The sequence below is a fragment of the Pundamilia nyererei genome, unplaced genomic scaffold (assembly GCF_000239375.1).
Source record: "Pundamilia nyererei isolate P.nyererei 1_Seehausen unplaced genomic scaffold, PunNye1.0 scaffold00047, whole genome shotgun sequence".
Lineage (NCBI taxonomy): Eukaryota > Metazoa > Chordata > Actinopteri > Cichliformes > Cichlidae > Pundamilia > Pundamilia nyererei.
The window spans coordinates 3,637,106-3,665,058 of NW_005187448.1; the positions used below are offsets into that span (position 1 = coordinate 3,637,106).

A 27,953-nucleotide genomic window follows, 5' to 3' on the forward strand; every position below is an offset into this window, starting at 1 on the left:
AAAGGCAATAGTGGTGATAAGCTAAAAAAAAACAACTCTTATTTTGAAAGGACTAGCCACAATGACAATAATGGAAAGGGCCCTGAATTATGTTTTTGACACTGTCTTTTTTATTTTAAAAAGGATTATCACTACTATTATACTGATATTTAAATTAACTTGTATCTATCATAAAAACAAGCACATACTCACTTTTCCATGTAGTATGCAAGGAAACGTAGATAAAACTATTCTCATGCTGCCATCATTTTCCATCTTGCTGCTTCTCTCCATTATGTTTGCTGTGGTGACAGTTTAATATCTGAGATTTAGTTCAGTATTTTTAAAGGAGACTTCAAATACGATATACTTTTGAAAGACTGATGTCAACTAACAGCCATTTTTCTCCTCATTAAATTTGATTTGTTTGATTTTCCCCAGAATGAAGATTGAACAATCATAAATCTTGCAACAGAGTAAAAAATATATTTAGGCACTGAGTGTTTTTTTTAAGTGACTGCGCAAAACAAAAACAGACCTTTTTTTTTAATTCCATCCTGTCTGCTGTCTTCTGTCTCTCGACTGTTCTCAAATCATTTTGTTTTATACTAATGCACAATGGCCCATTTTTATAACTCATCGGGATGCTATTTAAATGCTTAAAAACACAATTGCACAATTCTGTTTTAAGATTTAGTTTAAGCTTGTTAATATATCTATACATATCTATATCTATAGATATAGATATATATATGGCGATCTTTATGGCGACTGTGTATAAATTGTGTAAAAAAAAAAAAAAAGATAGTTGTGGCCCAGTTGTGTACATCAAGTTATCCATATATAATGGCCATTTTCACATAGTCACTCAATATCTTGATCCAGATGTGCCTATTTATATGGAAACATATCCAAATTTAGTTACCCAGGTGTGATTCTGCCAGCATGTTTTAAGATGTACACACAGAAAATGTTGGAGATGATAAAACACTTGTGAGATTAGGACTATTTCAGCCAAAGGAGCTGGTACACACTGTCTCCGCCACTGCTCTGCACTTTTTTATACTTACAGCTCTTCACTAAGAATCTTTGAAGTAATAAATGCTACCAGTGTCATCGAGCCTTGTTGTACAATATTCAAAGTCAAGACTTGTTTACAATTCAGCTGTGGCATTTACATGGCCTCAAGGAAAAAGTAAACATTCATGGGTTTTATTAAGAAATTCCTTTCTGTTTTGTTAGCACATTATTCAGTGTTTCAAAATGATTTCACTCAATGAAACTGGAGAACTAACGTTTACAAAGATTTTTTTTTGTGTTGTTCTCTGTGAATGTGAATCTCGGTTGTGTTTGCTTTTGTGTTCGGAGTTAAATGTGTTTGCATAATTCATGTTGCTTTAGAGTTAGAGTTGCTTTGTTTGTTGTTCTTTGACTCCCATGGCTGTGTTGCTCTCAGAGAGCAGAAAGAGTCTGATGATACTGCAGAAAGTCAGTCCTGAGGTGCTGAACTCCTTCTGTCATGAGTCCAGCCCCATATTTGGGTTTCTTTCCTTTACATTTTTTCATTAGTGATGACATTTCCCTCTCAGAAGACAAAGCAGGGTTTAATCTGCTGACCGATTTCTTGGTTCATCACATTTCAAATTAGGCTGAGTTACATAATGGTCAAAAATACCAGTATGCCTCTACAGAAAGCTATTTAACAAGATGATAAAAAAAAATCTATAAAAAACGGAAAATGTCCTGATAAGTCTTTTTTTTTTCTTTTACAGAAGTTTATGGGCATTTATGGAAGCCCGTTTCCGCCACTAAAAAAAAAAAAAAAGCTAATTATCCATAACTCGAAATTTCGAGTTATTTTCTCAAAATTTTGAGTTAATATGTCGAAATTTCGAGAAAATAACTCGAAATTTCGAGAAAATAACTCGAAATTTTGAGTTATGGATCCTTTTTTTTTTTTTAGTGGCGGAAACGGGCTTCCATAGCATTTCTATAAATGTCAAATGATAAAATTCAGTGTATGGTTGAAAAAATGGGAAAACAACCCCCCAAAATGAATACGGATATTCTTTGTTTTAAAATGCTACATACTGTACTGTATTTTTCAGTCAATCTAAGGGAAACAATTTGTACTGAACACATTTATCATAAGATGAAGTATGAACTCAATAACTTATAAATATAAGTAATATAAATATATGCAGGCCTGCACTGCTTTTTGAAATGCTTCATTCAGTATTTAATGATGACTCAAAAACATTGTACGTGACACACAAAACAAACGCTAAACAAGGACAACCATCGCATTTGCAGGGGGACAATGAAAAAAGCATAATGTGAAAATCCAAAGAATTGGGATTTGTAATAAACCTTTAAAAACATTAGAAATGCTTTATGTATGACGATGTTCTTCCAAAGTTTCTTTCAGATTGTCCCACTCATTAAGGAGGGAATAGGATACGTGCAAACATAATACATACATATACTGTGCTCGTTAAACCTGAAACGCATGCAAATTTCCAAACTTTGTCTGTGGAGTTTTAAATAATAATTTAAAAAAAGTAGCACTACTGTTTTTCTGAGATGATAATAACAATTTCCCCCAGTGAAATCAGAAACTTCAATCCTTAGTAATATAGGAAAAAAAGCTAAATAATCAATAACACCTCTGACACCTCTGAATTTTATTGCTCAGTATAAATGATGTCTTTTGCAGCAACAGAATTATTCCGTTTCTCTTGGTGGAAATGGCTTTGTTTCTTTTTTCCACTTCCTTTCAAATTCTGTTTGAGGCTGAACTCTAATTATGTACATAGGCCCCGCATAAAGAACATTCAGTGCCAACGTGTGTTCAGTAGTTGAACTTGGCCTCTTTAGAAAATGTGCATGTTTGTGCCAAAGTGGCAGGAAGTTTGGTAGTTTGCCATCATTTCACCTGATTAGTGCATCTGCCAGTGCGTCATTATCGTTACTTAGGATGTATTTGGAGATAAACGGCCCCATCCAGCATGTTGAATCTATTGTTTCTTTCATTCTGTTCCTATGAGACACATACTGTATGGGTTCTTCTTGCCACTACTCCTGTTTTATCCCAGGTTGTTTACATACCTCTCTTGGTCTTTGACTTGCATGCTGAATATTTCCAAACCAGGTGTTGGACATGATATTGTCGTCATACTGTGGTTTGTGAAATGCTTTGTAATGGATTGCCTTAAGATGAATAAAATATTGACAACTTTGGCAGAATACCAGTTGGATTTTTAATGAATGAATGAGAAATTCTTTATTATTTAATTTATATTTGATTTTTTTTTCTAGATGAAATAATAACAATAATAACATCTGGCAGAGACTCTCTTCCAGACAGATTAAAGATGGTGATGAGCATGCGGTGTGAAAGATGCCTTGTATCTCTCCTTGTGGCAGTGGATCCAAATAAGAGATTTCAAATGAGAGATTATTTGAGTAACTGCTCTGCTGCCTGTCTAAGCGGTGCAGAGAGGTGGTCAGGATTATACATGATTGATAACAGTTTGTTCAATGACCTCCTCTCTACCACAACTTCAAAAGTGTGCAGTTTGCAGCCAGTCACAGACCCAGCCTTCCTGATCAGTTTATTCATTCTGTTGGTGTCTCCAGCGCCGATGCTGCTCCCCCATCAAAGTTCACTGTGCTTGCCACAAATGAGTGATAGAAAATCTCCATTATTTTGCTGCACACAGAAAAAGTAGCGCCTGTTCATCTCCTTTTTCTTTACAGCCTCTGTGTTAGTCTTCTGGTTCGGCCTGTTGTCAGTGTTGATGCCCAGATCAACCATTTCAAGGACAGAAGTCACACAGCCGTCTTCTTTCTTCTGAAGTCAATTACAATCCCTCCGTTCTTATTCACATTCAGAAGCAGATGATTTCTCCTAGACCACACCCCACAAAATCATCCACTAGTGCTTTATACTTCTGACCCTGCTCATCACTAATACAGCCAACCGCTACAGAGACGTCAGAGTATTTCTGTAGGTATCGTAACACCGATTTGGAAGGAAGACAGCACAGTTCTCATGCCTCACTCGAATAACTTGCACAGTGCAATAACTATTGCCAGTAAGTTGTGAACATAAATTGATATGCAGTCTAATGCTTTGAGCGAGGACTTTATAAACAGTTTGTTCATGACAGCTAAGTCCAGTATTCAATCTTTCAAAGTTATGTTTTCGTATACCTCAAAACCATTGGCAGACATGCCTGGAGGCCTAATGTTTTCCTGGATGTCAGCATGTAACTGTGACAAAACATTCACTTGGCCTCAAGGATGGACTGATTAGATTTTGGCTGTGAAAGTAACATTTATTTGAAGACAGTGTATGGAGAGAATTTGATCCCATCTGGTGCACACGCTTATTTGGACTCAAGGATGAACTGATTAGAATTTGATAAGGAAAGCAGTAGAAGGTCACTGTGATCTCACAAATATGCTTTTGGTAGCAACTCTTAAATAAATGTTAAATATGCAGATATTTTAACACTAATGTCTAATACAGGGATTAGTAAACTTTACTATCAGTAGAGACATGTATGACTTTTTATTTAAGCTGTTGGTGAAATGTTTGTTTTGTCAAAAAAAATGTAACAAAAGAATTTACCAACTTTGAGAGAAAGTATATTTGATCCTCTTTCATTTTAATTACGGTTACAAGGTATATTAAGTATAACTGAGCCTATCAACTTTGCTAATAGATGTAACATTACTCTACAGTGGAGTATTAATGATTATTTAGCACTTCAGCTTTGCAGTTTTATTACAATGCCATTAACACCATGCTGTTGCTAAATATATAGAATCAGAGAGTGTCGATAGCTAAAACGGTTTTCTTCTTCTTCTTATTACTAAACAAAATTGAGCAATCGTGAAGTGGCATGCAGCTTTATAGCTACTTTGAGTCCTACATGCATTCTTATAAATCAAACAAATAAAAAGCTTCAAATATAACAAGGGTAATGAAAAAAATAAAGGTTTTATTTTGGCTAATGTGCAGAAAACACATCTGTCTATGCACAGTTAAATTCTTCAATTTTCTCCATGGCTTGTTTTTAAGGGATTTTGAATCCATAGCTAAGGGGACTCATGACTAACCATTTATGTGGATAGATTTAACAATTAAGGTTAAGTTTCTATTATTAATTATTTTATATTAATGTAGCTTTTTGCAAAGGGGAGCCACTACAGATGAGCTAAAGAGCTCCAAGTAGCAACTGGAGTTGTGGGTTTGAGAGACTAATATGTAGATGTTATGACATTTCATATCCAAAGTTCAAGTCTGCACAGACGTGGATGTCAGCTTGAACTTGGCTGGCTGGCAGATGTGATGCATGCAGCTGCAAAGAAAGAAAAAGTTCTTGTTGGCACCATCTCTAATGGGGAAATATCTGCTCTTCCTGCTGAGCAGGTAGGTACTATAACTACCTAGTCACCAAGGTTTCATGAAAATGGATCACGTGCGATTGTAACATTTTCACTGACTTAAAGTTAAAGAAGTTAAAAGTGCTATAATCCCAAATAGCAATAGCAAAATATTGCAGTCTCCCAGGAATGGTCTATTTCCAGTATACTGCTCAGCTCACAGCAGAGAAAGGGCGGGGGGGGGTTCAGGCCTAAAAATTTCTCTCACACTAATGATGTGAGAAACAGAAAAGTGAAGTTTAGACTCACTTATCATTCAAAACTGTGCTGTGATCCCATGAGCATTTTGTTTTTATAGGAAATTATGAACAGACATAAATACAGACACTGGGTTGGGGGGCACTAGTTTAGGTAGGTTAAGCATTAGGTTACTAATACTAGCTGCATCTTTAGTGAAAAAATATTCATAATAGATAATGAATATATTTCAAGTGTATTTTGCTTGTGGCAACTTTATTAAATAACATGTAAAAATAATGAGTAGATGATGTTAGTAAATTTATACTAATATATAATAGGAAGGGGTGATTTGACAAGGCTAAGAGATCTATGCAAAAACTAAAACCAAGTGTGTATTTGTCATGCAGCCCAGAGCTTATTATACTGAATTTCATAATAATAAGCATCAAACTAATAAGTTATTATTATCTCTCAGTGTCTGCCTGTCTCAGTGTTCTTTGCTTTTCTAAGCAATCGTTTATTTGTGCTGCTTCACACTTGGCAGGTGTGTTCCTGCGAATACACAAGAAAGTGTTTGGAAGAGGAGTTCTCATATTTCAGCTAAAAGATTGCCCTAGGCTCCTCTATGAGAGTGAGGAGATGGGTTTACACACACATACACAGAGGAGAAGAGAAACTGCTGTGACATGGACATGACAGGAAAAGAGTTACACTGATTCATGCGGGCACCCTGCTGGGAGCGCTGGGACATTTCCTGGTGGTCTGAGGGTGACAGTGCCCTGCCATGAACAGTTAACCACTGTAAACTGTATATGTATAAACTTAAAATACATGTTCTTATGTTTGGTCCTGATTTGCTGCATTTTTATAATGCATTGCAGTACAGATTAAAATGTAATTAGTCTATTGGTATTTATTATTTAGGCAAAAATGTTAATTTCACTTAGATTGGCCCACAAAGTGAAATTTCTTAACATTTTCTGCTGTTCAAACTGACCTGAAATAGTTTCACTTTAGTCATTCTGGGTAAGTTATTTTCATGTTTGCATATGAACCCTGGAAGTGCAGTGCCTCTGCAGGTGTGTGGCTATCTGGCCAGGCTAATATCTCCATCAGGAATTACTTTATTTTCTGTTTGTTCACTTGGGTGCCTAGTGATTGAACAAGTTACTTTACATGCCAAGAGTACTGTGCCTTAGGGCCTTGCAGTCAGGCCCATCTGATGTTGTTATATCCACTCTTAATATGATATCTGGCTATGCTTCTGGATTATAGTGGCTTTTTAGAGCTCTGCTGAAAACAGCTGCCTGCTGTGGGAGAAAACAAAGCAATGAGAGCAGGGACAGCCAAAATATTGTGGCCTTGGCTACTGAAAATGAGATGAAACTCACAATAAAGCTGCAAAAAGGCAATAGGAGCTGCAGATTCTGGCTATATTTCTCTGTTGGTTAACATTAGGCCCCTTTTAAAATATATATTATGCAATTATACCTGTTTTAACTTATAGCTCTTACATCAGAAACAACTTAGCAGATTACATATAAACTCCATCCACAACTATAAAAGACTCATTTATTTTCAAAATACACTCACTGGTCACTACAATGCACGGGTACTGGTTTGGACCCAATTTTTGCTTTCAGAGCCACTTTAATTGGGGCGATCTCAGGTTTCACGACATCCTGAGGTGCTCTACTGTATTGAGACACTATGATCATGAAAAGAGGGACCTGGTCAGCAACAATACTCATCCCCCACACTGTTACACCACCAGCAGCCTGAATCATTGATAGCAGGCAGGATGGGTCCATGCTCTCATGTTAATAAAGCCAAATTCTGACCCTGCCATCCAAATGTTATAATAGAAATCAATCCTCATCAAACCAGCTGATGTTTTTCCAATCTTCTGTTGTGTAATTTGATCTCATGCGAATTGTAGCTGCAGTTTCCTGTTCGTAGTCACAGGAGCGGCACCTGGTGTGGTCTTCTGCTGCTGTAGCCTTTTCGTCCACAGAGCTGCTGCTCACTGGATATTTTTTTGTTTTCAGATCGTTCTCTGTAGACCCTAGAGATGTTTATGTCAGAAAACCACAGTTTTTTGAACACTCAGACTACTCCATCTGGCATCAACAATCATGCCACTTTCAAAGTCACTTAAATCACCTTTCTTCCTCATTCTGATGCTTGGTTTGAATTTCACAAGGCTGTCTTGACTGTACTTAAATGCACCGAGTTGCTGCTATTTTAAGACAAATAGAAATTTCAGTGTGTATCATAGATTAGAAACAAAAAAACACTTTCCTCACATTTATGTGTTTTTCCTCCATTTTATTTACTTATTTATTTATTTATTTATTTTTATCAGGCTCCCTAATTTGTATCTACGCATCTATTCCTTTGAGAAACTGTTGTCCAATCAGGGATGAGTGCCATCCTTTCATAGACTGTGCCTCCCTCAGAAATGTGTTTTTCTCTTCCTAATTAGATGCACTGCTGAGGAATCAAGCTGTCCACCTGGGGAGAGGGAGACAGCAGCTGGAGTCATAAATTACCAGCCTAAGATAGAGGCAACACCTCCCTTGCCCACCCACTTACTGCTTGAACAATAACCACCAAGCAGCAGCAGCAGCAAAGAGGGAAATCAACAGCTAATGACATAGAATTACACCGTACTTACAGTGCATGTAACATTTTACATGTATAATATGAAAAAAAGCACTCATATGAGGGCTCTGCTCAGAAGATTTTACGCCAATTAGCTATTCTGGATTTGTGGCAGATAACACGACCCCCCCCCCCCCCCCACACACACACACACAAAGAAAAAAAGATATTTAAACATCAACTAAATACACTTAGAGGAACACTTTACTTCTTTACTTTTCTACCAGCAGACAGTTTGCTCAGAACCATTTGCTTGACCACAACAAGATCAGCACATCTTTACTTTAATACAAACACATATTAACTCATTTTGTTCATTGAAAATTAAATTTATATTCAGAACCAAAGATTGACCATCATAATAGACATCCAGTCAAAATGTGGGGAAAGAACAATGAACAATGAATTTTCTCTAAATTCCAGCCATAGCTGTATAAACATATAATCTATATGAATAAGTGGAGGACAACAAACTAAAACTATGTGGTCAAAAGGCTTTCTGTCCTTAAATGAGAAGTGATCAAGTGAACGTGATCAGGACAATCAGGGGTGACAGAAGTGAAATAGGGAAAAAAAAATGTGAAGAAATCCAGAACAAGCTAAGAAACTATGGATCTTCTGTACACTTGTCCTCAGAACTAGTGCTGCCCCCCACAAATGCTGCTGTGATTACTGGTTTTCTTTTAGTGCCAGTGAAAGCCAATGCTTAGGTTTAGAAAGAGATCGTCTGGCTTAGATGCCAATGTTGGCATGTAAGGTCAAGGGGTCGTTGACAAGGATCCATATATTATGAACTGGGAATGAGAGACCCTTCCTACTGTTACTGCCAGCTGTACTTGATACGGAGTGGAACTATTTCTTTAACACGGCTAAATTAAATATTGGTAACATCTATTTAGTTTGTTGGCTCTTTAGTTTGTTAATATGTGTTCATCAGTCCTGGACAGATCTGTAATACATTGTCAAATGATGAAGTTGGCACAGTAAAAAAAAAGTCAACATATTCACTGCTGAAAATATAAAACTGAGCCAAAATAAATACTAAAAGTTTCCCCTTTTATATTAAGAAATGACAGCTTTTCATTTCCGACATAAACAAATTAACTCTGGGTGCATAATGAGGTCAGAGCTCAGTGTGGTCAAGAGGTAATACTGCTCAGACTGTTTTTAATTTGCTCATCAGGGTGAGGAGAGAGGTGTGCAGATGCTTTACCCACTCTAATAAGAGATCAGGGTGGACTGCAGCTTCAGCATTGACCTGGAAACCAACCAGAACCAGATGTCTTCATACTATGTCATCACAGAACTGCCAGCTTTTCCCAATTAAAACAGCCTCTCTCTGGTAGCAAGGTGAGCTGCCTTCATGTCTGGCAGTGGTGGGTGGAACGACATCCATCAATGCGTAGAGCTCAGGTCAGCTGCAAACACATTTCTTTTCAGATTCGGACTCCGAATCATTTCTCCCACTAACTGCACACCTCTTTGTAAGCTTTCTGCTCTGCTATTCAAAACGAACTGCTCTCACCTCGGGGCGACAACTCAGGTCTCGCTCAACAGCACAAACCCACTCACCGCCACAATTCTCTAGACGTTCTCCTATCGGCTATAAATCATCATTAGGCTTCCGATAAGGAATGATATTATAAAAGAAAGTGCATTTTCAGAGCACTGTAATGAAGCGAGAGTGGAGCAGTGGGTGGTTTCCCATTACCACCTATATGAGATAATGTATTGGAGACTTGTCAGCTGAATAAATGTGATTGATAATCTTAATTATTGCATCAAATTTACTGTAAAGAAAGAGAACAAATTCATATTTGCATTACCTGCTTGTTTTAGAGTTAAACTAACGAACACAGTGGCGATTTAACCTTGAGGCATTGTGAAAATGTGAAAAAACACCATGAGCATTAAAAACCTCAACAAATACAAAATGGAGATGAGCTGAGTGCCCACAGAATGATAGTACTGCCTTCTCAGGGGGGAGTCCGGTGTACTGAATATCATTATACCCTTGCAGAGGGAGCCTTATTTACTGTTTGCTTCATGCTGGAACAGCCTGTTCCTCATAAAAATGCATTTCCATTACAGACAAAAACAACTCGAAATTGAAACTGTCAGGGGTATTTTGCTGATTTTATTTGATTCTATATGGCAGCACAAAATACAAAGACTGAGAAGATAAATAACCCAGTCTACAACTAATAAAACTAGCGCCTGTGCAGTTTAACTGCCTGTACACTAAAGTGACAACTGCCTAACCTAGAGAAAAAGGCTCGGGCAACCCGACATTCCTTTATATTTTATTTCCAAGGAGTTTGACATAATAATGTGATTTTGTCGTAGGACTGCGCTCTCAGTCATTTTACTCATTTTCATTGCATTTCTTGAACCTGACCATTTTCATATGAATGTTTAATAATCCACTTAACATTCACCTACTATTCATTAAAAAAAGCACACATACACATAACAGATAAGCAGCCTTATCCCGTTCCTTAATTGATGCATCTACTGTTCACTTACGTGCTGTTCACAAAAAACATTTTAAAATAAGAAGCCTTAAAAGGGTTCAAGCAGACCTTTTTAAGGAAGTGAGAAAAGCCTGGTGTGTGCCAAATTACACAAGAACTAGAGTGAAAATCAACAGCAACAGGTTTGATGGAGAGAAGAATACAAAATGTAAATTTTTAAAATTGAAATCATTATATATGTATGGATATTTGGGTCTGTTTGAGGCTGCGTTTTACCCAGTGACGTTGGGGATGTTGTCAGAATTGATGGAACTGGGGGAATTAGGAACACAGAAACCATCTGGAAAGAATCTGGTTTGGCAATGGCTGTATTTGTCAGCATGACAAAGATCCAAAATGCACTGTCAATGCAATACAAACATAGAAAAACATCATCTTGATGGAACAAAAGGCAGCCAAAATCCAAAGAAGAGCTCTGATTGTCCTTAAAGAAGCCTGGAGAACTTGAAGACTGCTTAAAGAAATTAAAAGAAAACTTTGGCTGTGTTGAAGAATACAGGTGGTCATATCAAACACTGACTTTCAAGCTCATTATAATACTTTTATACTGTATTTCCATCCATATATGTGCATGTTTCCCAGCAAAATATAAAGAAATGAGGAGTGACTCAAGACTTTTGCACATTACTGCACTTCACACCATAATTAGAGGCTAAACTGGCTCATTAATTGATAAATCAGCCAGCAGCAACTGTGATGAGCCATTAATAACTAAACCTGTAGCACAATAATAACAATAAACCTTAACAGTCTTATGAATAATATATAAATAAATCAGATTCATTTATATATTATTCATTTATAAATCTATAAGCGAGGCTCAGACAAAGTAATTTCCAGCCACAGTTTTATATGTTGTTCTCGAGGACGCGGACAAACAACATTATATTTATGGCCCTGTGGGCAAATTGCCCAGGGTTGAAAAATGCATCTCTAAAACTGCTCATATTTATAACTCTCTCTTTCAGCCATATCATGGCACATGTGACACCCATTTTGGTGTAACTATTCTGATCTCTTGATGTATACAATAAATCTCACAAGAGAAGTCTGATTTAAAGACACTCTGATCCAAATAAAAAGGCTGCTGCATTTCTGAGCGCCTTCAGCAGCTATAAATTATTTCAGTGGTGAGAATCAGTGTCTGGTTTGCGTGTGCCGTTTAGCATCGAACTGAAAAGTCCACAGTTGTCGACTTGACCAGCCTGTCATGCAGTAACAGGCTTTGGAGATTTCAAATAAATCAAAGTAGGTGGTAGTTTTCACGTAGTGCTTGGATAATCATTCCCACACTGACAGCTGCTTTGTCTGCTGCTTTCTCTGCAGTGCACTCTAAATGTATTTACTATACACCTTAGGTTACCTCTACAGTGATCTGGGGCTGGTCTAATCTCTGGGACTGAGAAGAGAGAAAATATAGAGGGGAGGAGATGATCAAGGGGAGGAAGGTGAGCGGTGAGTTTAAAGAGGAGCACTGGAAGGATAGAAAAGCTGTCAGGTGAAGAAAGGACAGAGGGAGGGTGGGGGGGCTGCAATATTGAGCAAAGGAGATTAGAGACAGCACAGGGGAGGGAGAACAGAACAGCAGGAGAGAGCATGGGAGTACAGTAGGAGTGAGGAGAGGAAGACAGAGCCCGCCACAGGGAAGCACTATCCTATGAGTCATTCACAAATAGCTGGATCAGAGCCTGTGCAAGCCTGAGACTCCCTACTATGGTCTGGGGGATTTTAACAAAGAGAGATTGATCACTGACTTCTCTCTGGAAGAAAAAAAAAGAAATAAAGAGAATAAAGTCTCTCTTAGTAAAGCCAAGGCTGTCTCATTGAGGCTCCTTTAAAGTGAAATATTGCAATGAGCGAATCAGTCCACGCACTGCAGTGCAGCGGTTTTTGATGACGCTCAGAAGCTTGCATGCTGATAACCCTGAACAATATTTAATGATTTTGTTTTGCACAAGTGGCACAGCATGGCTTCTTTTTAAAATGTTGAAAAACTCATAATTTTAATGAACATTTGACTGGAAAAGAGAATCGTAAGACTACAGTTCTCAAAATAATTGCCTTTATTTCTGTTTGCGTTTGGAAGCTTTTTACCTCTCCTCCCCAAATCCTTCTTTTCTGCCATTCTCTCCAGTCAACAAAGATGTTTTGCAACCACAGGGCTCAATCTCATCCCTCTTACTCCCGCACATCCTTGTGTGTTCACCCCCCCCGAACACGCTCAGACACATGCACTGCCATACCACCGCATGCAGAAACACTGGCACAGGCAACAGAAATAGCAGTAGACTGTGAGCGAAAAGATAACAGCCTCTGCTGCTGTGTGGGTGTGACACAGCTCTGCTTCATCATTCCAACTCTCTGCGACAGTCAGGGAAAAAGGGACTGAGAGAAATCACTATAAAGTGCAGAAACCAGTGGCTTTCTTATTTACTGTCTTGCTCTGCTGTAAGACTTGCAGTACTCTTCTGATGTCACCTATGCTGAGCTCCGAGTCTTTGAAGAGCTCCGGAAAACTGACAGATTCAGCATTTGAGACATTAAAGTGGAAATGAAATAAGGGCTAAAATTTTTTTTCCTGCGGAGTCAGTTAAAAGGCCATCCTGTTGCTCAGTGGTTTTGCCTGGAGGAAAGTCCTGTGTCAAGTCAAGCGGTCTGTCAAGCTGATAGGTTTGGTTTTACTTTTCTCTCCTCTGCTTCAGACATGAGCAGTCAAGTTGTAATGCTTGAGTGGGGAAGAGGGCTCTCTCTGCATCATGGATGAACGCTTCTTTAAACCCACCAAAACCCAGTTTTGTGGAAAACGCATTCATTTTCATGTTAGCAATATTTTATACTTCCATAAAAACAAGATAAGGAAAAAAACTGCCTCCGATTATAAAAATTTAAGGTTCATTTTCTATTCGGGGAAGACTGAGAGGGCTGGATTCCACTGGGTGCTGTCCGTGGTGCTGAAAAGCAGCCACATACATAATGAGGTTGTCTAAGACTGTGATTTGCAACCAGAGTTATTTCTGCAGATGCCAAAAATATATCCACAGTGTGTGAGTACTATTTAGTGAGCAGACATAAAAAACAAAACAACAACAAAAATCAGCTGAAAGTAATGAATAACCTGCCTAAAATTGAGAAATGATTGAATATGCAGTTCAGCTAGTTAGGCTAAATGGAAAATTTCACAAGATCCACGCATATTTAATAACAAGCAATAAATAAGATCCACAACAGGTGGAAGAAGAGGTGCTAGATGTCAACTGAGAGGTCTAAAGGAGAACATCAGGCAAATCTTTGAAACGACAGCTGCAATCTAGGGCTGGCAGTCAAAACTGGATCTCTCCTGCACCACTTCAGAAGCATTAAAAACAGCTGGATTACCTGTTGGCAAAGATCCCAGTAAAGTTCAGAAACCTGGAAGCCCCCTGTGAGTGAGAAAACACACACACACACACACACATACACGCACACACACACGCACACCAAAACAATGTCAACACTCCTGTCTTGTTCAAAGATTTCCCTCTACAACTGCAGCAGAGAGTCTGCAGGCAACAGTCTGTGATTCCTGTGATTTAGTGCTTTGATACTTAAAAACCAAAGTTGGGTGTACTAGCCGTCATGTACATTAACTTTTTTTATTTGTGGGTCCTGAGGGTAAGTGGATTTTAGTGCCTAGTAAGAGTTGAAGAATGTACAAAGAGCGCTTGCTTGAGCTGAGCTATAAATTACACAGCTGGATCATTCTTCTTTTCAGCACACGGAGAAATGTTAAATACTCAAAGCCACATTGTGATTCTGGGTGAATGACCTGGATCAGCAATTATTTCTGTATGTAAAAGAGACTATAGAGACTATGAACTAACCAGAGACGGTGCTAATCAGATTATTACTCTTAGTAAAATCATTGATTTGAAGGTGGGGCTGAGTGAATTGTAGAGGCCATGTCATTCTATTTTACTTGTGGTAAGAGAGCTTGGCCTTGCAGGTGGCAGTGTCTTCATGCTTTCCACTTTGAAGTAATGGTGTGTGTGAGGAATCCATTACTTTAGCTCTAATGCCCTGCTGCGATGTTTGTGGGGGTACGTGACACTCCATTTCCTTTCATTTCCTGGCCTCACTGCCAGAGGTTCAGATTCACAGTGTAAAAAAAAGTTAAAAATAAAGACAAAAAACCCTGCTCCCTTCTTCTCCCTGGCCCAAATTATTGTCAGGATTTTAGTCACGAATATGTTTTTTTCTATTTTGATAATACCAGCGCACAGTCTTAAAATAGCATTGGTGCTGCAAGTGAGAGAAAAACAGGTTCACGTTAAATATGCAGAAATCTTAATGCAAATTGAGCATCTTGTGTTGTCTTGTCCTGATTGCATTTCAACCAATAGGAGGACACAACTCTGCCCCCCTTACTGCCATGAAAGACTGCAAATGGCTACAAGCCAAGGCACTATAAGAGCTCGACAAAACAATGTGTTTCTCTCTGAATTTCTGGGAGTCCCCACGGGGCAGGTTGCATCCTGGTTATCCACAGAAAATGGAGCAACTCATTCACTGGTGCTGTGTTCCTCCTCTGTCAGCGGTGTAGCCAGCACTGATGGTGAGCTGTAACCTCTGTGCACATTTACTTAACTGCTGTCCCACACTATGAATTTAAGGTTGATCATATACCTCGACAGAAAATAATTATTATACCTCTTTATTAAATTAAACTGATGCGAGTACTGTGACATGAAGACATTAAAAATTTAAATGATTATTTTGATTTTGACATATAATTCTGATTTTTTAAACTAACAAATCAGTTTATTTTGAAATCAACCAGGAGATTATCGTATGTAAAAAAAATAACCAGATTAGTTGCCGTGTTGAAAACAATTATGATAACCCAATGATGCAGAACAGCCCAGAGTGTTAGCATTTGAATAGCTGCAATCTTTGTTCTTCTTTCTTAACACGTTGCCACACTGAATTTGAAACCAAACAAAAGATACTACACTAAAGTGAAAAATGTCAGGTTTTACATAAACAGATTTTACACCAGTATAGGAGGAACACACGGTGCCTTTTAACACAGCAAGCCACTGGTTAGAGGTGCGGTAGTAACTGGAGAAATATTTTTTGTCAAAGAAAATGATTAAATGCAAAATTCTGTGGGAAATATGTAGAGTCTGGGCTTTAAAAAATAGTATTAAATTGGCAGCGCAACACCAAGTTAAATTTATATGTTTTCCTCTGCCCCGCAGTGCTGTTTTCCCATCTAGATTATTTTGATGTGAGTTTCCAAAAATCCATTTGGTTATTAAAACAAATACATCCACCAACATGGTTGTGAGCAGCTTCATGCAGGAAAGTACGCTGTCCGCCCTTATCACTTTAGGAGGAAACAAAACTTTGACAGATTGACAGGAGGCAAACGTCAATGGCATCCCACTTGGCTGAGCTGTAATGTTAGTTAACTGCACGTGATGCATTTTCATACCTGAAAAGATTCACAAGATGACTTTTTTTCTTTTAAATTATTGTTAAAAATTGTAACTTTTTGGTTCTTTGAGCAAATGGCATCTAGCTCATTGCATTGAAGAGAGGGCACTGTTTTGTGACCCCTTGAGACTAGGTTACAAACATTTCTGCAGATGATGTCACCAAAACAGGGAAACTTACTGCAAAACAATGGAAACATTTAGAGGAAAGACATGCAAATTTAGCTTTTTGGGGAGTACAGGACCTTTAAATATGATAGTAATCCAAGTGGAGAGAATTTTTATACTGCTGTATTAATACTTTTACTTAAATAAAGGATGTGCACATCAGCTAGTGGTCGTAATAAACATCTATCTGCACACAGTAAGGCCGGAGCGGCCCTCCCTCCTCCACACATGCTGCTAAACACCATGCAGGAGCTGGTCATTCATCCTTTTTGAGCACATGAGGAGACTCCTGTTGTCTGCTCATGTCAGCCTGACAACCCGCTGATGGTGACTTTACGATGTCGCAGTGTGACACCTCAGAGATTTCTGAACTTCACACAGAGACGACATTTCACAAGGCACTTTTTTTTCAAAGTCCAGCCTAATGGGACGTGTTAGTGTCACAGCCAACAACAACAAGAAAAAAGAAATGTTGATATAGCTGGATAGGATGCACTTTTTTTTGAGCTATTGCACTGCTCATTGTGCTGTGCTGCAGAGTTTCAAGAACACTGCATCCCACTTTTTATTTTGAGTTTTCGCTCCTTTTCTGTGTTCTTTGGCAGTTTTATATGCAGTCATGTAAATATTACTGTGGTTTCAGTTTAACACAAACCAGCCTCTTGGAGAGTGGATTTTGGTTCAGCTGAAGTTTCTTTAGTCGATGCCCTCCCTGTGTTATAGAGAGAAAAACAACAACAACAACAAAAAAACAGATAGGCCTCCAAGACACCATTGTGTTTGGTACTTAAAAGGAAGGACATCTAGTCCTTCTCTGCAGTCAGTGCAGTGTGCAAGCTTTTCTGTATGAACATGGAAAGGACTGAAACTAGTCAAGATTTGGCTTTCACAATAAGAGCGCTGCAGGAATCTGGCATTTTTTAGAGAAATGGTCTGAATGCCAACTGCAGTCAAATATTTTTTGTGACTATCAAACTTAATGCTCATTAATATAAAACAGAGAGTGAAAATTGGGATTTTGTTCAAAAACACAATTCTATTCATTTTAATATATAAATTAAAAAAACCTTCATACCACATTTAAATGACAGGCAAGACATAAAGTAAAAACAGCTGTTTTTTTTTTTAACAAACTACTGCCATCTTAGGGAAGAATAAGAGCACTGCAGCAAGAAACAGCTGGGGAATATTTAGCCTACATTTACACATAATGCTGAAAATCTTTGTGCTACAGTTTGTGTAGTAAGTTATCTTAAAAAGTGCAAATTAACATGTGCTCAGTGAATAACAACTTTAAATATTTTGATATTAACAAATAGATTTATGTTAGACAACAGATCTGTATGACAACAGATGACAAAAATTATGTTGAATCAACAGAAATACATCTTGTGTAAATATTTTATTTTTATTATTTTGTGGCTTTATTAGCAAAAATTAAGTGAGGAGGAAATTATGACATTCACAAAAAAATCTAATAAATTTGTTTTTCTCCCGATGTAGTTACATCCATAACTGGAGTTCCTTTGACTTTATTTCACAAGAAAACAATCTCTCTAAAGATAAATGCTTTCCTTTATCAAACATGTGGTTTTAATACATGTTTTTTTTTGCATGAGCCCCAAAGGTTGCTTCTGTTCATGTGGATGTAGTGTTTTCAGTGGGAGAAATGTTTTGTCACCCATGCAAGTGACTTCTTCAGTCTCAGCGCACTGCAGGTGCCGTATAAACCGTTCATTGCATAATGACAAACTAGCCCACTGAATGAACAGTGAGCTGTGAGGTCAGTTCTTCCATCATTAGTATGCAAATTGCCATGACCACTGATCAAACAATCACTGACAAGTTAGCTCTTCTGTGTTGTGCCATCCGCTTCGCCAGAGGTTGTTTGGTTTCCCCTTTGTATAACTCATGGAAATCCTCCTGGCTCCAGCGTACGCTACATTGCTCCGTTTGCGTCAGGGGACCCGATCTTTGGGGTGCACCAGCTTTTGGCGCAGAGTGTTTTAGGGTTTAAAAACTATGGAGACGCTGTGTTTAGAAAAAATGCACCTCCTGTCACATGAGGGATCACTAAGGGTTTTTGCTTAGGCAGCGGTTGTCCTTCTCTCCTGGATCAGCTGGAGAGATCCAGGGATTTAGAATTTATTGAACTGATTATTCTGGCAGGACATTTTGGTCCACAAAGATGACATTTTATTGAACCTTGTGTTGCTTTTTCACAGCTTTTGTATTGCTAAAATGTTACTGTTTGCTTATCACTCAGGCAGGCTGATTGATCAGAATCAGATTTGACCTTTAACATTGCAACTTATGTTCAGAAAACACATGGTGCAGGGTACAGCCAAATTTTGAACCAGAGAAAGCCTTTTAAGCCTTTAAGGTTCAAAGTTTCTGCCTAAAACACAAACCACATTATATTTACTATTTAAGCTCAAGAGATTCATCATTTCTGTTCTATTAACGGTTGCTTCACTGTCAGAGTGGGCTGTTAAACGGTCACAGGAGGTGACTGTAACGTACACAGCTTGTTTATTGTTGCAAATAGCGCTGCTAACTTGCTTTGTTAATTGAGTTGATCATTTTCTAAAGTGTTGGGGTGAAAATGGACTCCTTATGTCACCTGATAGGACGTTAAATTAAACATAAAACAGAAGCTTAAATAAAAAAATGAATGTGGTACCAAATTCTCTCACATGTAATTCTAATCCTGAGACTTAAAACTAATTTTCCCAGCAAAATCCACAAACTGTACAGATTGAATAAAGATTTGGTTGTGCTACCAAAAACATTAAAAAAAACAAAACAGTAACTAACACATGTTCACATTTAGAAAAAATGTTTATTCACATGGATGTTAAGTTGCATCACGCAGCATCAGTGGTATCCACGAGCAATAATTACGGTAAACTAAATTGTTTAGTTTAATTATTGTTTAAACTAAAAAGGAACAAAAAGTGCTCAGTAAGCAATAACATGTGGCTGATATCTTAATATACAAACAAGGACACAGGAGTGAAACTAAACTATAAACAGTGGTGTTTACAGAGAAACTGAGAATCATCACTATTCTCAAAAATGGCCCATGGTGCAGTGCGGTTTCTTAACACGTATCCCCATAGTTTGGTATAGCTGAAGCACGTACACCCAAAGTGTGAAAACGACCAACACATAATACTGAGAATGTGCCTCAGCTTTGTCCATACAAAAAGTCACTGATTAGTTTTCCCCGACCAACAAACGGATAAAACGTCTTCCAAATGAGAAATAATTATTTTCTGTCGATCTTACACAGAAAAATGCAAACGTGAGGGCAAAGCTTAAAGAAACAAAAAACAAAAACCATCACTTAACTGTTCCTGCTCAATAACCAATAACGTCCAGGCCACACCAACAACAACAACAAAAAGAAAAAATAGAAATAGCACAAGGAATTAAAGCGCAGGAACAAGTAGGATAACTGCTTTAAAGTGCTTATGACGACACAAAAACACAAAAAGGCCTCTAAAAGAAGGCAAAAACTTCAACCTCAAAATCACCACAAACAAAAATCAGTCTGAGAGGTCATTGTCTTTTGAATACTGTAAAGGTGAAGGGGTAAACTGCTGCACAAAACCTTTCTGCAGGAGGCCGCAGCTCTTAAAGTCCTCCTCTGAGAAGGGGAGGTTCTTTAAAAGTCTGTTTTCAAGCTCCTCTATATACGCATAGTTCAGCAAAGCCAGTGGGCTGGATGAAGCACAGGAATCATTATCAGGGCTGTTCTGAAATAATGTCACGCTGTCGTTCTGATCAATCCCGCAGTGCTGACTCATGGTATTCTCAATTGGCAATGTGTGGTTGTTCTCACACTCACTGCGCTGGTTATTGATTATTTTGGCACTTGTTTCTAAAGACAACGTTGTGGTCACACTGGGCTTCAAGCAGGCATTGGTGTTTGCCAGAATCTCCACTGGAGAGAAGCGGCTCGGTGCGATTTCGCTCAGTGGCGTTGACCCTTCCCTCGCTCTTTCTTCTGTGACTGTCTGGACGATGTTGAGGTTCCACACATCTCCAGCCCCTCTTCCATGTCTGCTGGGGGTGAGCTCTTTGCTCAGGTCCAGGAGAATACAGTCAGAGTCCTTTTCACTACTTTCTGTTTCTGTCTCTTCCCCAGATCCATCCTGCTCCACACACTCTGCCTCCCAGGCTTCTTCACATGACTTCCCAGATCCCCTTACAGGAGACTCAAATACCACTCCTTTAGGAACAAGAGGATGGAAGTGTTTGCGGCGAAGGCTAGTGTATGCTGATGAGCAGAGTTGCCTCTCTGGCTCTCTCGACATGTAGTGTCGGACTGACTCTGGTACCAGGATTTCATGGCGTTTTTTGTGAGGGAGTAAGGCAGAAAGACTTCCAGGTACACATTTTCCTACAATGGGTATAAGGCAGGTAGGTTTAAGTGCTGAGACAAAATCCTCCAGCTCTTGGTAGGAGGAGTGATCTGAATAGGGTACTACATGGACATAAGGGTGGAAAGAGATCAGCGGCCTGCTGGTGGGCAAGATGGCCAAAGTTGGTTGTTCTTTGTTCCACTGGTGCAAAGCAGAGGCACAAATCTCTGACTGGTCCACAGCTCTGATACGGCCGGCCCCTGGCTCAGTAGTGAAGACATCAGGCAGCTCCAGAGCTTTAAGGGTCTCCATTCTCTCAAAGCTCACCTCAATCCAGGTTTTAAATTCCATCGCCAGCTCCAATAGCAGGGACTCTTTACCTAAGGAATAAAGGCCTGCAAGACGGAATAAAGCAACAAGAAAACTTTAGACCTGCAATAACTGACCTTTTTTTAGCTACTGAGAATCAGCAGGAACAAGCTGTGAACACAAGAATGACAAATCATCACCTTCTAAGCTGAGGATGTGAATTAATAGCTTTGAAAGTGAGACAATGTGTTTATCAGAAATCTGAGGAAGAGCTTTGTGTTCAAAATATCGCACAGCTACAAAAAAAAATAAATTTAAAAAAATCCTTCTTTTCAATCCCAACATTGATACTAATTTTGCTGTTTTTGTTAATTTTACATGTACTGTTGTCAGACACACCCTTTGGCAAAGAGTGCAATGCGACTCCTGTGTTTGTAACATCAGCTTTTGTCCCCTAATGGTGGTGGTGAGGCTAAAGTTCCTATTAGTGCTGTCAGCGTTAATACGACGTTAACACCACAACCGCATTAACGCGGCAAATCCCCGTTAGAGAGTTAACATGGTTTGGCCCCAGCGAGGGCTGCACGGCATCAACACACGTGCAGCCCTCGCTGGGGCCGATCCACAATAAAAAAAAAATACAAATACAAAAATACAAAAAAAGCCATTTATGCACAGTCACAATACAGTAACTGACAGGGCTGCAGCAAGCTGTTTAAACTGACCTATGATAACATTGTGGCTGGGGTGGCTGCGAATAATCTCCTTAATCTGTTGAGTGGCTCGCTGTCTTGATGGCAGGGTACGGTTGGGGTCACAGTTAGTGTTGTCCAGGTACAGCACATCTATAGTGGCGTAGGTCCGTAAGCATGGCTCACGCAGCATTGAAGGAGTGTATCTAAAGTCGCCTGAAATAAATCGGCGCGGAATGTTAATTTACGTGATACCAAAAGCTTGAGAAATTAAATCCAACAGGACACAACTTGAGAAATTGCATTTTTCTATGTCTGAGAAGCTTCAGAGAAACAGACCAGTGTATAGAATGGAGCCAAAGTAGCCTTCGAATAGAAACATGACAGCCCCTGGACAGTGGTTGGCATCTATCAGTGTGACCGTGAGCCTCTCCTTGCCAATATCATCCAGTGGGAGTAGGTATGGCTCACCCACTTCTAAAGGATGGATCCACTGTTCTTTCACCTAAGCAGACATGGAAACATTCAGAGGAAAACCAAAAAACATCAAAACCTTATAAAAGAATTTGGTGCAACAGAATATCTACTACTCCAGATCACGGTCAGGTTTAGTCTGAAACACGTTTAAGGTTGATAAAAGAGCAAAGTTTGGAAACTATAGAAATAACACACCACTGTTATTGTATATTTTGTATAGGGTTGACATGTTGTGCACTCAGATCAGAGATGCTTGTGTTTATAACCTGGCAGTATTGAATGTTTATGTGAGTTACTGTTGCCTCCTATGAGTGTGAAACAGCCTGGCCAGTCTCCTCTGACATCAGCAAGGCATTTTTGCCCAGAGAACTGCCGCTCACTTAATGTTTTCTATAAGTGTGCATACTATAGCTGTCCACTGCAGGGTTGAGGGTTTGACACTTCATCTGTCAAAGTGTCCTTGGTACAGAACATTTTACCTGCTGCTTCTGTGTCGGGCTCTACAGTAGCCAAACACATTTGTTACAGTTCTTTCTGTTCCAAAACTCCAGCTTCTTGGCTATAGAAAATCATGTAGCTGGATAATCATTAATTATACCTGTGCTGTGCGAGCCCAGGTGTAGCCAATAGCTCTAATGAGCTCTAATTCAATAATTAAAGGTTTTAGATCCCGTGCAGCACTGCTTCTACACTCAAGCATGCATTTGTTTCTTTATTTTTAATGACTACACCCTCCCTTACCTGCAGCTTGAGTTTCAACAAAGTGGCGGTTGTAGGTGAGCAGTAGATGGGGCGATTGCTCCACGTGGACGTCAAACCTGTCGTGTGGTCGCTGTGCATGTGGGACAGGAAAAACAGCCGGGTACCCGGACACTTCCGCACATGCCAGAAGTCCACGGCCAGCGGCGTGTGGGGAATGACTTTCCCGTTTGCGGGCATTGTTATTGCCACCGCTTGAGGTCATCCAGCTGTGTGGTCAGTCGATAGATGTCACGGGCTTTTCGCCTGTGGCCAGCTGTTAGAGACTAATTAAAGTAATAGTTGGGAGTTTGACGGGCAGTTAAGGTTGTCACAGAGCAAACTGCGTATTAAAATGTCAGCAGAAACACAACAGCGTGTTGACATAAACAAAAAAACAAAACCCTTCACTGGCTTCTGGCTAACGGAATCGCTAAATACAAATTTAACACTCGTTACTAAAGGCTACATACTTTTTTTTTTCGTATTGACCTCTGATTTAGGTTCAGAAAATCTTCAGCCCAACCTTGAGCACCTTAAACAGCTGGCCGGTCGTTACATTTTCACAGTTGCGGTGCTAACAGCAGCTGTTAAGCCCCGCCATTTCTGTTTTCAATTTAACGCTCAACGCCTCCTTTTCCTTCTTCTTCTTTGTTTTCTTTATTGTAGCGGTCATGCTGCTTATCTACAATACTGCCACCAAAAGGCGGCACTCGGATAAAAAAACTAGAACACCCCCCCCCCAGCAATAGCAGTCACCTCAATATGCTTTATGATGTAAGGCAAACACTAAAAACTTACAATGTTAAAGAGAAAACCTCATCGAATGGTCCCTCAGAGCAGCACTTGGCGACAGTGGAAAGGAAAAATAATGACATTCCTTTTTATAGGAAGAAACTAAGGATGTAGCAAATCAATTTCAACAATATCCATTTTTAAAACTGTATTTGTAAATCTCTAAAAATATATATTCAATACAGGAGGCTACCAGAAATACACAACGTAAGCAAACTGTTGTAGTATCCACAAGATGGCGCCAATAGAGCGGAAACAGTCGCTTCATGGCAACTTTGCAGGGCATTTATTGTGTTTCTCATATTTTACGAGATTATAAATTGATAGAGAAGAGCGCTTGATTATTTCCGAAATATATTAAAGCTTTAAACAATTCTAGCGAAAAAAAAGAAAAAAATAGAGAGAGATATACTGAAGACTTTGGTGTTTGGATGATGGATTGATTCCCCTCTGAAACCTTCGAGACTTACTTACTGTATCTAATATATGACTATATATATATGTAACACTCATAAAAATCATCATCCCAATATGCATTCTTTGTTATATACATTGAGAAGGGGGTACTGCTAAATGGGGTCATTGCTATGGTGATGATAGGAATTCACTGTAGCGCCCCACCCCCCGCACCTCTCCACCCTTTTCCTTTGCACGCTGTTCACTTTTCAGGATAATACCTGGGACTGCTGCGCATTCCTCTCTTATCACGCGGCATGAGTTCTCTTTCCATACAGGAGCGCATTAATCACACGCTGCTTTACAGTTAATTATATCACCCCCAAATGCACGCATGCGCCCACTCTGCAAGGATTCAGTGGAACCCCTGTTACTATTCACTTCACATCTTTGTGATGGTTCCACAGCGGGAAACTGTAACTAATAAAGATTTTGTCCCTGATGTGCAATAGATGTGTTTATTTTGGGGGTAATGCTGCTCTACGTTCACACCTCCAGCTGCAGTGTTAAAACAGTGTCTAGAGACAAGTAAAATATTGATAACAGGACAAATATTTCTCATAGATATTCTAAGTCTAATTATGCAACTGTGCATAAATAAACAGTAACGCACTTCATTATTATTTAGTATATTCTTTCTCAATCAGCAACACACATAATTAAATTCCTTAAATAACGCTAGAACCGCGCATGCACAAAACCACCGTGCCTTGTTGTGATTCTTCAAATATTATAGGAATGTCAGTGCAGGGAGAAGATAAAATCAGCAGCTGTTTACATGTATCAAGCCAAAGGTTGCTGAGGTCAGCAGGAGCTGTCTTTCCTGCCATGGTGTTCTGCAAGAAGAAGAAAAAAAACAAACAAACAAAAAAAACAAAAGTGCTGTCAGACAGTACCAGTGATGCTTCAAAAGCAGATGGCTGCACAGTCTGTGATCTGCCACTGCTGTTTTTAAAAGGAATGCTTTATATCTAACACATTCTCTTGCGCTAATTTCAGTGTGCAAATGTCCCCATATCCTTTATTCCCCTCTATCAAATGCTACTACAAAATGTTACTTAAATTAATACAGATAAAAAGATGTAAACCAACGTGATGTTTTTTGGCAATGACAACGATGATTAAATGAGATTCGGTGGTCCCATAAAAGTTTTTCTCTTAATTCTCTAGTTTTTCTCCTAAATATATAACCATCCCCACGGGAATAAAGACCAGTGTGATCTATTTTTATTACCCCCATTCATCTGAGTCAACAAATTTGTACAGTCAGACTCAGTGGCGATGGCGGCTTATGTCTCTTTCCCTTCTGGGATGATGCAGTGGTGCTGCACACACACTCTCCCTGCTGCAGAGATATTTACAGACATGTGTGATGAGCTAAAAATGTCCCTCGGGGGCTAAGAACAAGTTGCAGGCTAGAAGAAGCTGGTGAGGACACATATCCTCATTTTGGCAGCCTCTCTCACTTATTCCATCTGTCTTTCTCTGTTTATCTCTCACCTTCTCCCTCCTCCAGTCTCTGCGCTCTTTGTTTCATTTTCTCTGCCTCTGCCATTCCATCATCCTCAATGGGGTTTCAAGGGTCACACCTTTTATGCTCTCATTGTGTGACATAAAAACAGTGTCATGATACCACAGTACAGTAGCATGATTGCTGTCTAGTCCTCTTTACCCTGTGTGTTGAGCACTACCTTCTTATCCACACTGCTGTATAACACCTATAGAGGTGGAGAAGCTGCACCACAAAAGCACTATTGTTTCTCCCCTCATGTGAATTGATAAGTTCAGTTTATTGGACTTTCAGGAGTGAGCTGAGAGGTGTGGCATGTAGTCAGCATGGTGGAAATCACCCACGGACCAGCTAAGGGTGCAGTTTTAGGGCCGCATAATGCACAGCCATGATTCGTAGCTTACTGTCATTGCAATGCTGCATACAGAGAGAAAAATGACTCTAATTTTCATCCAAGAGAGCTCCAAGTGTTTTAAAATTTCTTTTTATATGATGCAGGGATATGAAAAAATCCTCAGCAGTGAGGATTAATATCGGTAACATGCAAGCTGCAGGGCTGAAAACCCTCATTAATTGTCTATCAGGAGAAGCTGGGACATGGTCAATATGTCAGCCATACTAGCATTTAATCAAAACAGCATTTTTTTCCCCTGAAAAGGGAAAAAAAAGATACGGGGGCTAAAGACAGAATAAGAATACGAGCCGTTTGAAAAATGCACAAGAAACATGCTGTAACGCCAACGTGCTTTTAGACACATTTTATTGTGCACAGCCCCCACATGCACCCGACTAAATACTTGAGAGCGGTTTAAGATGGTGGTGAGATGAGTCAAGCATTGTTTACTACACTGACGCTGCAGTTCCTTCTTTGTGCTGTACTGAATTTGTGTAATGTTGCGTGTAATAGGCTATTTCTCCTTACTATCAGCACATCAAGTGTTCATGCACTGAGCAATAAGCAAAAAATTTAATGATAAAATGAGAGTTTAAAGATTTGGCACAATTTCTGCAGAAGCAGACAGGTTTGTTTGATAGAGAGATCCTCTTGTTGTCCCACAGGAAGACTAACACTGACAACTGACTGTTAGCTCCTCAAAAATACACTGCCAACAGACACATAATTTTTCTCCATAGGATGAAGACGAGTGTGATCATTCAGGAATCTGATTTATATGGATGATCTGATATCCTCGTGTTGGTGTTGTTCCCAGACCATCATGAAAATGTTGTTCCAGGTTCAACATTGCAAGTGACCAATCACATTGTTGTGACGTTATTCTTTTGCGCGCCAAGCCATTCGTGCATTTATGAAATTCCAATGTTGCAAGGACAATATCAATTCTGCTTACTGTTTATTAAAGGGTTACGGTTAGTGTTAGGGTCAGGGTCTGTTGATCGGCGGAGAGAGGCGGTTTCACGCAGCTTTAGTACAGTTTTTTGTTTTACGCCGGTTTTTCCCGAAGTCGCAAAAGTATGACGTCACAACATTCTGACTGGTCACTTGCAATGTTGATCCTGGAACAACATTTAGTATGATGATCTGGGAACAACACCAACACGAGGATATCAGATCAACCTGATTTATATACATAGCATGCAACATGTTCCGCATGACTGGCTTGCTGCTGAGGTGACAGATTTTCAATTGCTTCCAAGTCAGGGCTGTTGACTCTCTACTATTATGCCTCTCATGTAAATTGGGACAAGATTTCATAGATTTCCTGTTTAGGTTAAATTGTCCTGTGGATATCAAGAAAAAAAGGATTTTCTTTTTGGAAGCTCTTTTCCTTCCTGCGTTGGAGAACTATTATTGTAGGTAATTTACTGAAATGGCTTATGCATCAAATGATGGGTGTGAAGCAAATTTGCAGTAAAAGCATAATTTACTCGCAAGGAAAAAAAACAATGGTACACAAGCACAAGAAACCGGATTAAAGTGAGCAGCTTCAGAGAAAGGTGAGTTCAGAGACCATCATTCTGAATTAATTTAATGGACATGAATGTAACTTTACTTTTACTCTTCACAGATGTCTCAGCTTTGCCAGTGGTGCCCTGCACACCAAACCATAATAAAAGACATGATAAATAATTGATCAAAAAGGCCCCAAAGAAACTTCAATCACAGGGCTGCCATATACTTTAGTGAATCAATG

The 27,953-nt window shown here is 39.2% G+C and overlaps 1 protein-coding gene across 3 annotated transcripts; it reads right to left on the bottom strand.

Moving 5' to 3' along the window:
• Positions 1-19,299: 19,299 nt before the first annotated feature.
• dclre1b (DNA cross-link repair 1B) lies at positions 19,300-23,891 on the bottom strand. Of its 3 annotated transcripts, none has more exons than XM_005732675.1 (5): positions 23,841-23,891; positions 23,043-23,326; positions 22,164-22,329; positions 21,858-22,040; positions 19,300-21,218 (listed from the first exon to the last, which is right to left on the bottom strand). In XM_005732675.1, the coding sequence occupies exons 2-5, from the start codon at positions 23,238-23,240 to the stop codon at positions 20,005-20,007; spliced, it is 1,761 nt and encodes a 586-aa protein (XP_005732732.1). In that variant the 5' UTR covers positions 23,241-23,326; positions 23,841-23,891; the 3' UTR covers positions 19,300-20,004. The 3 variants fall into 3 exon arrangements, with proteins under 3 accessions (XP_005732732.1, XP_005732731.1, XP_005732730.1); XM_005732674.1 differs by lacking the exon at positions 23,841-23,891 and adding an exon at positions 23,513-23,674; XM_005732673.1 differs by lacking the exon at positions 23,841-23,891 and having other exon boundaries at positions 23,043-23,674.
• Between the last annotated feature and the right edge of the window lie 4,062 nt (positions 23,892-27,953).